Raw genomic sequence first — 11,052 nt, 5'->3', positions numbered from 1 at the left:
GAAGAGAAGACCACCACCGCCATGCCTAGAGTAGAAACTCTAGGCGCCCTCGTGAAGCGGAAGGGACACAGACGATGACCGCACGCCGCTGCCCGCATAGGCCCGTCCATCCCCTCCGCCCGAGCCCCATGGGACCAGATCAGATTGGAAGAAGCCACCGCTGCATCTTGCGGCCACCGACTCCGCTGTGGCCGTCGACCCTTCGTTGCACCGACGCCGCGGGAAGGGAGGACGAGCGCCATCGTCACCATCAACTCGACGCCAGGAGGACGTCCGTCGCCGCCACCACACCGCCCAGGTTTTGCCTGGTGATGTTCTCGGCAGCGGCGGCGGAGAGGAGCACGCCGGGGAGGGGCTGGAGTGGTGGGTGGAGATGGGCGCCCCGGCGGCAGCGCGGCGCCGCCGCGCGAGGGCGGGTTAGGGTTGGATATGAGGCGCGGTGCTGCTAGGAAATTATTAGTGAAGTGCTGGAATATATATTTGATAAAAAAATATTGCACTTGATTTCTTGGCCCTACCTATGATGCAACGACTAAGGCACAGATTTAAAATAAGAGTAGATACTGTGTGTGCCGCTCATTCTCTACGATGAGCTTAGCATATCAATTATATGCTAGACCTGAGAGAAATCCTTCTCATAACCTTTCTTTGTGTTTTTTATTTAATTCAACCGATGATTTATAGCTAATGGTCTTTGATGCTTGTTTACTTTGCTTGCATTGATTCCTCGGCGCCATCTGCTAGCTCTTTTTCGTTGCTAATTCCTTTGCTTCTCTTCCTTGGTAAGCCATGGCTACCTCTGGATATTTTGCTTCTGTTACCCTAATTTTCAGAGCTACCAAGCCAATGTCGTGGTGGCACTCACCACTCAACATTCTCACTTTCACAGCCCTTTTGGTTGCATCCCCAAACGACGCCCTAAAAGTCTATTTGGTGCGACAGTAAATCTAGTCGTGTGATCCAAAGGTCGAATCTGACCAACGCGACCTAATAGCGTGTCCGGCACCCCTATGCCATCTGCGCCAGTAGACTTTTTAAACTTGGAATCTATTCTTGACAAAAACACAAATATATTGCGAATTTCACAGAACTACAACCTCAATGTTGTGGGTCAACACGTCACTCATGATCAACGGCTCACTACTATGTGCATCCCTTAATCTGTTGCGTCATTACTGGGTGTCGTGCTTACCAGGGCGTAAACTTCCGCTGGCATGTGATCTATTAGGACGGATTTCTCTGTGCCGGCCTTGATTTCCGCTGGGATTGCTCAATCACCAGCCAAAATACTTCTGTGGGTGACTACGGCTTGTGTCGTCCAAAAAACACACCAGATAAGGGGGCTTTTTTTTTTGGTAGTGTGAGCTTGCTCCACGAAGTAGAAGCTCAATCACTAGCCTTAGGCCTTGAGGTGACCTCCAAAGCCTCACAAAATCCACGGACCAACTCACAAGCTAAAATCTTTGGAGCCTGCCCACCTAGAGTTGCTCACGAACCCATGAGTAACGAGCTAACTCGATGAACTCAAAGAGGAATAAAATATGGTTTGGTGAGACTGTATATCAGGACACTCTCTTCCTTTTAACCACATGGATTTGTATTTGGTTGGGTGAAATGGGGGATCCTCAAGATTTGGTGTTTCAACAATGATGGTAGAGAGAGAGAGCTTGAAAGATATGATATGAATGGTTGACCTAAACTCATCGAGGAGGAAGAAAAGCCTTTTATATCCCAAGGGAGAAAAACCTAGCCGTTTGGAAATTCAACTACACATATATCAGTGCTAAGTTGGTGAAAACAACTGACACTTCGGTCCCTGGACCGGTGCTACAACCAGGAGCCACCGATACTATTTGTGCCATGGCGGTCAAACCGACAAAGGGACTGACGTAGCAGAAAGTCTCAAACCACTACTTTTGTGAAGTGCTAAAAAATCTTATCTAATTTGTGTGATGGTGTAATATGGTGGTAGTATGTGTGTGTTTAGCTCTTGTCAACATTGTCATGAATCTCATCGAGATCACCCATCCTAATAGCGTGTTGTTTCCTATTTAACTCAAACATAATTATAAGAGGAATAAGAGAGAAACTTATGCACTTTTCTTATTCAATGAATTGGGGGGTCTCCAAGCACCTTCCATCATCAGCTACAGACTAAAACATGTGTATAACACTACTAGGTAACATTAGTATGTCTCTAGCTCCGACGTCATTAGCCAAAATAATGGTTAGGGTAAAATACCCTTACACAAGGAGCTTGGAAAATTCTAGTGGGATATATCAATAGTGCAAAGAATAGATTCCAAGTTGAAAAATGTTCGAAGGGGCCTTAAACTTTGGCCAAAAAACATGTCCTCCATGAAAAGGCTGATTTCGGATATAAATATAGTTATTGAGTTCATGGACGTCTTGGAAGAATTCAGAGCTCTATTTGAACTAGAATTGGACTTCAGGATATTATAAAGAAACATGTCTTATAACTGCTACAAAATCATAAAACGTAGTCGGGGTGGAGAGGGGAAATTAAGTGGGTGAAATTGGGTCATGAAAGTACAAAATTCTTCCGCACAAGGGCCACAATATCCTATAGACACAATTACATTTATTCATTGCTAAACAAGGAGGAAGTGGAGATTTCTGATCATGATGGCAATAAAACAATTTTGTTGGATGCAATTAAGGATATAATGGGACTATTTCATAACCCAAATATGGCTTTCAACCCGTGGGAACTTTTTTGAAGCAAGCTTGATACGGAAATGAAGGCCGGCATGGATAGACCTTTTGTGAGGAGTAAATTGAAAAAGTCATTTCTTCCCTTTCTAATGAAAAATCTCCTTCTGGTTTTAACAAGGTCATAAAAAAATTCATTTTGAGAGCTCGACTACGAGTATTCATTACCGTCTACTAAAGAGATGACCATGATATGTACAAACATTGGTGAAATAATCCTTCATAAGAATTTCATGGTCCAGATCTTAATTCCTAGTTATGCAAAGACGACCTTGGATCCCTTCCGTTTGCTCCTCCTCAATTTCACGGCTAGCATCAAAATGGTGTCCCCGGTCTCATAGTGGTTAAACAAATCGTTGTTCAAATCGTCCGACATTGATGGGTACTCAAAAAAGAGCTCCACGGACAAACACATGAGCATGGACGAACTCATTTACAATGTTGCAAACAATATGATTTACAATTTCTATGTCTAAAAACTAAACCAATCGAACACAAAATATATAGTATCCGGGTATTTTCACGAACACCCGACGGGCGTGGGAGTCCTTTGCCGCCCCGAATCGGGGGAACGTCGAGCAGTAGGCAAATCGGGCATGCCGGCCTCGAATCAGCCAAGGTGACACCGCCTACCTCGATTGAGCAGCCGAACTGGGACGGGAGATAGTGGCAACACTGTCCACCTCGATTCACCCCGCGTGAAACAAGCCGAGACGAAAGGAAGGTGTCAGATGGCTGTGTTGCTCAAGAACGGCCAGCGGCGGCCATTCCGAAGATTTTATTTCCGCCTCGATACCAAATCTTCTACCAGGGTCAGCGGACCATTCCTGGAACTCTGATGGTAAATTCCCTTGATATTGGGCACACTATTCTCTCTGTCTTAGTCAGTTTCAAGTTCCCGAAATGGTAACGGGACACTCTTCACCGCTCTGAACTTGCCAACATTGTTCAAGTGTTCATTCTCCAGCCTGCGGTCAGTAATGTGCCCAAGTTATAACTAAAACACTAAAGTTCTTAAAACTGGGTAGAAAATTAAACTGAAGAGATTAATCCCAGCTTTATGCTAGTTTCTAATACCTGTAGAAGTTCCAGTGTCCTCGCCGAATTATTTCTAGTGAAGCAAGGGAGAAATACAGCAGACGAGTCTGGTTAATACTAACACTAATCTCCATTACACTCACCGTCCACCCTAGGCGAAGTACCAGATTTAGCACCTGCATCGTGAAGGAATAAGTGCTCCTATCTTGTATTGATATTGTACTATAAATTAGTCGAGGAAAGTGCAATACCATTGAAAAGTAGTAGACTGACTTGTTCTTGAGGATTAGCTCATCTCGAAGCCATCGGTTCTTGGATTTTCGGGTGAAGAAGCCCCAATCCTTGACAAAGTCCCAGTAGAGCTGGTAAAGAGTGGCACCTGAGGATGAAATGATGACCATCGACGCCCAGAATGACGTCGGTGTAGCACTATACTTGAACCTGACAACAGCTGCAACCATCGCCGACACGTACTTGGCAGCATTGGCAAGCTGATTTGTGTCATGTTCCTCCAGGTACCTTCTTAAACACTTCAAAACATATTCACAAGGTTAGTTTGAAAGTGACTGGAACAACTTGATATCGTACTACTGTTCATGATTCCATCCATACCTGCATAGCTCTCCAGTAATAAGGGAGAAAGGAAATCACATAGGCTAGGTGCTTGTATTCCTGGCTATTTGTACATGTCTCATATGGGTTAGCCGTAAAGCTTCCTGCCATGAAGTAGCACGCTGTAAACTCCATATGCCTTAATAATGGAATCTGCAACAAATACCAGTTTAGGTTATAAGCGCTTGCAATTTAAGGCTCCCAGTTAAATTATAATTGTGCAAGTCTAATTATTACCTGGCTAGTTAACTGGTCAGCCATGAAGAAATCGGCCATCAGAACCTGCATAAAAAAGAAGGCAAGCCATCAAATAGATGTTCATAGCAGTGTGTGGGTCAAAAACTTCGGCTGTATCCTTACCTTGTAGAATGGAGAGAATACGATGTTTCGCATGACGCGCATAAAGTAGTACCGTGTTGAGCGGTAGAACACGTTAAACGGACAAACTAAAACCCCCATTGACACCTGAAATGGTATTTGAGAACTGAGATATGTGTTGCAACATAACCTGACGTGTGTATTGTCATCCCATATATGGTTGTGTGTTACTTACCACTATGAGTGTGCCAGGCACAACCTTGGCGTAGGACGCACCGACGTTTCTGAGGAACAGGTTGATGACCAGCGTGGCAACTACTGTGCACATGATTGAAGCAGACATGAGGAAGGCATCCCGGTGGGTGAGAGTAGTGTTCGGGGCGAAATCGAAGATGAAATTCTGATTTATCCTGGTATTCTTCCACATGAATAGGTTGCATCCGTACAAGAAGCAGTGAAGGCTGATGAGCGCAAACATGCTGCAGAAGAGCGAAAGCACAACCAATGTCATTCTAAAGTAAATTTGCATCCTTGATTGTGAACTATTGAATAGAGCTATAACTATTTTTGAAACATTGAGCTCATGCCAACAACATAGCATCCTTGCGATTACCTGAAAATATGGTAAACTACTCCCATGTAGGCAGTATTTCCAGCAGATGAAAAAATGCCAGAAAGATGGGCCGAAATAGCATATATGATGAATAGACTCACAAATGTGCCTGTGAACAAACCTGAAAACATGAAACAAAAAACAACAAATTAGGATTTCTTTACCGTAGATGGCACATCTATATATATATATATCAGAAATCAACGCGCCTACGAGGAAGGTGATCATGTGTGTGCTCCTGGGCTGCTGTGGCTTGAGGTACTTCATCGCCACCATCCTGTCGTTGCCCGCGAAGTGCTTCATGAAGAGGGACTCCACCTCGTCCGCAAGCTGAAGAGCCTGCTCCATATTTCACAGTATAATATCGAATAATTCATTCAGTTCGTGGTCCTATAAGTCTGAAACTCTTACAAAAATCTTATGAGTTGATGACAATACCTTGTCAGATGTGCTGAACGATGATCCCTTCACCTTCTCTGAGAACAAGTCCGTTGCTCGTTGTTGCTCTGACACCTGAAACGGATAGAGTTAGTCTATTGCCGATAGCGTAAGACATCAGTTTAGACATGCATGTCAATAATTCTTTTCTTCAGAGCTGGGCTAGTTTGTGTTGCAGCTATTGTTGCAGAGTCTGAATCTACTTGCCGCCCGCTCACTAGGACGGCCACACGGACCACTTGTGCTGGCCGCGTGCTATTAGATTATATTTGATCCTACATCAAGTATATACTTGCCTAAAAGAAGTGTAATTTAAGCACATCATTGCTCCTTCATTCTGTATATATTTAAGACTGCTCATAGTGGAAGTAATATAGCTAGTAACATCACACATCTCAAGTCATTTTGGTGACATGGCATGCGAATAAATGAAGAAAGAGAGTGAGGTGGTAACTAGCTATGTTATCATAACATCACACACCCCAAGGCAAAATAAGTCTACAACATAATAAATGACACAATGCATGACACCACATATAAGTTATTACCCACTATGAAGGTAGTAACCTAGACTAGTAACATGGCATATGTTACTAGTCTAAGTTACTCCCCACTATGAGCAGCCTAAGAGTATAGCCTCTTGCTGTCCATCCATTTTCCAATGTAGTAAAGTACACCTATGTTTGCTAGTGGGCAGTATGTTATGACGTACCTTGACAAATTTCTTGAGAATCTTGGTGAATGCCTTTACATTCAGAGAACTGTATCCATTCAAACAGCAAAAGAAAACAAAAAAAAACAGAGAAAATCCGTCAGACACACCACAAAAGGTAGTAGTACCACAATTCTCAAAACAGGAGAAAATGAAAATTGATTAACTGAATCAGTCGTGCATGGCGCATGACGTCGAGGGCGCGCGATGGCATACCTGAACTTCTTGAGGAGCTCGAGGCCGCGGTGGAGCGCCATGAAGGCATCGCGGATGTTCTTCTCGGCGTGCTGGATCTTCTTGCGGTGGACGAAGGGGTCGGCATAGTCCTTGCGCAGCACGTTCACCAGCTCCTCCCACACCTTGAGCGCCGTCCTGCCGGGGTTGGTCGTCGGGATGTCGATCCGCACCGACGCCGGCATCTGCAGCGGGCCGGCGCCTCTGCCCCTGGAACCGTCCTTCTTGCCCACGAAACTGACGCCGTTGCCCTCGAGCGCCGCCATCACCTCGTCGGCCATGGTGGCACCCTCTGTCATCTGCGCCTGATGCAGCTCCACGCTCCCGTCTGCAAGTGTTAACAGGTATAGTTTGTCACGATGTTTATATGTGTGCATGTCAAACTCTAGCAGATCTCTCAAACCATAAAACCCCCATATGTATGAATACAGGCCCAAAAAACGTGATTTACAGGTCAAAAAACACTCCCGCAGACCAGACACCCTAAAATAAGACACTAAAAAGGCATATTTGAAAATATTCAACCATTCTTTTTTCCAATCTCCTTCTTCTTTCCAGGCCGCCCGCCCGGCCCTGCCTGCCCCGCCCGCATGCCCCGGCTGACTACCCCGCCGGCCGCCGCTGCTCGCCATGCTCGGCCTACCATCCTGCCTCTGCTCTCCAAGCGCGCAGCATGCCCCGCCCGTGTGCCCCTACTTCCCATGCGTGCAGCACGCCTAGGCGCCGTCCCTGCTCATCGCGGTTGTCGCCCGACCCCTACCTGCCCCACTGCTCGGCCATCTCTGCTCGAATTCAACCCAACCGGCGGCCAACTCCGGCGAGCGCGGTTTGATTTTTGCTAATCTTCAATCAGATTATGTGGAAGTTCGTCGGAATTTGGCCGGACTCCGTCGAGTTTATCGGAGAAATGTGTTGGGTGTTCCCCCGTATACAGGTTGGCATGGAAAAACGCCTTCGAAACTGCAACTATACCGGTCGGCGGTCGCCGGTTCATATACAGGTTGGCCTGCAAAAATATTTACGGGTTTGATAATTTTGTGACGTGGGTTATGCATCCTTTATGTTCTCTTTTTTTATATAGATTTTTCTTGATTTTCAGTATTTATCATAATTTAGTCGGTGGTAAAATACATTTCTTTTGATATTGTTCGATCATCTGATTGAACAAATTATATAGACCTGACACTAGTACAAAACAGAATTTTTGTCCAGCACCCCTTGGAGTTTTAGTCCCGGTTTTAAAATGTGGCCCCGGTTCATCGTGGAAACCCTTTAGTTTCGGTTCGTTTGGACCTTTAGTTCCGGTTCGTAATACCAACCGGGACTAAAGAGGTGGCCTCTGGGGCAAAACCTTTAGTCCCGGTTCGTATTACCAACCGGGACTAAAGGGTTTTTGCATTTTTTTAGCTCTGTAAAATATAAAAGAAAATGATAGAAAATTCAAAAAATAAAATATTTTGATATTCATGTATCTTACGCAACCTGGGACGTCAAAAAAACGTATAATATATCAAAATGATCGTCGGAAAAAGTTACATCCGAATTAACCAGGGTTTACAGGGTTAGCCAATTTTTAGATTCTCAAAATTCCAAATGAAAATATGAAAGCAGAAAGATTTTAGTTTTTGCCAGAAATTCAAGATCTCATATTTTTTAAAAATTTAAATTAATAGTTGCATCATGAATAAAGAGTACTATTACTTATCTTAAAAAAAGATTACTATTACTTAGCCTATTTTTAGATTTTCAAATTTGGCAAAAAAAAATTAAATTTAAAATTTAAAAACAAATATAATACAAATTAAAAAAAGTTAATATTTTAAAAAAATTATAATACAATTATCAAAACATGTTATTACATCATTAGTTTTGTTTATTAAAATAATTATTTGAAATTCGAACAATAAATAAGTGTGACATCGACCAACATGTTAATAGGATTGATATGATACTAGTATCACAACATGCGCGTGAAGCACTTGGAAGCAGGATGGGAAAGGAACTTGGAAGTTAAGCGTACTAGTGCTGGAGTAGTGGGAGGATGGGTGATCGAACAGAAAGTTTAACCACGGGTAATTAATTTGACTAGAGATTAAGTGTAGTTAGAGACTAAACTTGTCAAATAACTGAAGTACTAGAAATTCAGAAAAATAGAAAAAAGAGGGAGCAAAAAATAATTAGAAAAATAAAAATGGATAATTTATTTTAACGAAATAGCCTTTAGTCTCGGTTGGTGTTACAAACCGGGACTAAACGTTATTTGCCTCGACACACGCCAGCAGCCCACGTGGCGGGACCTTTAATCCCGATTTTTTTTACGACCGGAACTAAAGGGGAGAGCCTTTAGTCCCGAATGATTAGTCCCGGTTGCAAATCCGGGACTAAATGTCCTTATCAACCGGGACTGTAGGCCCTTTTTCTACTCGTGTGAGTTGAATCTCCTATTTATTTACTATGAATTAATTTGTATCCACTATGAATATATATTCATGGTAGTTTTGGAAAAATAAATGTGGCTCTGATGAATGTGGCAGCGTATTAACCATTTATATGATTTTTCACATTTTATTGTGGTGGTTTATGATTTGACTTGCTTCAGTTTTTCAATCATGTATGAAACTTGCTTGTATCTTACAGAAACTTGACTGATTCAAGTTTCATCTATAAAGTTTGTATATTTCCACAGGTTTGGCGACATACTGTTGATACATTTTTGATACTGTGGAAATTAGTATTACAAATAATGTAGAAATCATCCAGAAAATAATATCTGAGTTACGTGTTAATGGAGATGAGTGCAATTCCCTGTTCTCTTCTCTTTTATATGCTGATTTGTTCAAGAGAAAACAAAAATGGTGGAATTTTTATGGTCCAGACATATTTTCTGATTAATAATACTACTTGTAATATTTGTTGATTAAAAGTGGTTGCGCGGATCTCAAATCATCATTGGACATTGATAGCTACACACTCCTGCGTTATACGGCATTCAAGCCATATAAATTTCTTTTAGTTTGGTTTCCTAGTAAAATGCGTACTTCTAGTATATGAAAGTGGTTTTCAAATTTTGGTTCGCTTTTTTTTTTGTCACAGTCAACTCACCATTAAAAAAGTGAATGAAAAATAGGTTGGTGGGTTGACTTTGACCAAAAACGGTTATACCAAAATTTGGAAACCACTTTTTTACACTAAAAATTTGAGTTCTACAAGAAAAACAAGCTTAAATAGGTTGATACGGTTTGAATCGCCGCATAAAGGATGGGCAAGGCAGTGGCAAGTGGGGTTCATGCGTGGTGAGAGGTGACGTGGGTTGGTTTGAGCTAGCCGTTAATTAACACCAACGGCCGGAACGAACGGAACGGACGCATGTGCGTGTGCACCAACCTGACATGGACTGCGGGGAGGCGAGGCCCGAGGCCGAGAGCAGGAACCGGCCGGAGCCGCTTATCGCCGGGGGGAGTGGCGCCGTCGCCGGCATGAAGCGGGTGCGGCTCGGGCGGCCCCGGCGGGAGGCGGCGTGGTCGGCGAGGATGCGCTTGACGTCGGCGAGGATGCGGAGCTGGTGGATGAGAGCGTCGCCGCGGGCCAGCAGCTCCGCCTCCTTCGTGGCGTAGAAGCTGCTGACCTTGTCCAGCTCCTCGCCCGCCCTCTCAAGAAACTTCCTCTCATCGAGCCGCAGGAGCTCGCCTGAGGAATCCGAGCTCTCCTCCTCGTCCTCCTGCCGAAATGCACATCGGAAGCAGCACACGTACGTACGACGTCAGCGCCGTGCACGTAGCAGAGTATCTGCCAAGAAAGAAACGAAGAGACACGCGCGCACGCACCGGAGACGCTTGCACTTTGGGCGCGAACCGGGCGGCGAGGCCGCGGACGGAGAAGCCAGCGACGAGCGCGTCGGCGTCGGAGGAGGTACCATCCTCGTCGCGGCGCGCGACCTTGATCTTCTTGACGAGCTTCTTGAGGCGCTTGTAGTCGACGAATGCCGCCTTCCACTCCGGGACGATGCTGGCCTCGTACTCCCGCGAAAACTTCATGCCTTGAGGAGGTATGAGCGATGGCCATCGTGCGTGCTTATATAGATGGACATGGACCATGCATTGACCACACACCGCAGAGGAGAAGCCACGGTACTCTTCTCTTCCCACTCATGGACGAAAACGTCAGCATGCATGGTCCCCATGGCCACCGCCGCCCAGAGCCTCTCGATCCCTACCCTTTCTTCCTCCCACAGCTCGTCGCTGTCGCCGCGCTCCATCCACATACTCTCCTTCTTCCTCCCCTGAATTCCTCCTCCAGCTCCTCCCGGAGCTCGCCCCCTTCGCCACTTAGAGATCGCCTGCCTCGCGGCCATGGT

At 44.7% G+C, this 11,052-nt stretch overlaps 1 protein-coding gene across 3 annotated transcripts; it reads right to left on the bottom strand.

Moving 5' to 3' along the window:
- Positions 1-3,089: 3,089 nt before the first annotated feature.
- LOC127302824 (phosphate transporter PHO1-2) lies at positions 3,090-10,759 on the bottom strand. 3 transcript variants are annotated; one of them, XM_051333465.1, is made up of 14 exons: positions 10,523-10,759; positions 10,083-10,416; positions 6,681-7,026; positions 6,465-6,513; positions 5,753-5,827; positions 5,524-5,653; positions 5,315-5,435; positions 4,937-5,180; positions 4,744-4,848; positions 4,621-4,665; positions 4,384-4,536; positions 4,023-4,301; positions 3,811-3,947; positions 3,090-3,701 (listed from the first exon to the last, which is right to left on the bottom strand). In XM_051333465.1, the coding sequence occupies exons 1-14, from the start codon at positions 10,730-10,732 to the stop codon at positions 3,614-3,616; spliced, it is 2,316 nt and encodes a 771-aa protein (XP_051189425.1). In that variant the 5' UTR covers positions 10,733-10,759; the 3' UTR covers positions 3,090-3,613. The 3 variants fall into 3 exon arrangements, with proteins under 3 accessions (XP_051189425.1, XP_051189424.1, XP_051189426.1); XM_051333464.1 differs by having other exon boundaries at positions 3,811-4,301; XM_051333466.1 differs by lacking the exon at positions 3,090-3,701 and having other exon boundaries at positions 3,865-3,947; positions 4,045-4,301.
- Between the last annotated feature and the right edge of the window lie 293 nt (positions 10,760-11,052).

This window comes from Lolium perenne, chromosome 5 (genome assembly GCF_019359855.2).
Source record: "Lolium perenne isolate Kyuss_39 chromosome 5, Kyuss_2.0, whole genome shotgun sequence".
NCBI classification, from domain to species: domain Eukaryota; kingdom Viridiplantae; phylum Streptophyta; class Magnoliopsida; order Poales; family Poaceae; genus Lolium; species Lolium perenne.
The sequence above is the reverse complement of the archived record's forward strand: the minus strand, read 5'-3'. Positions and strand labels throughout refer to the sequence as shown.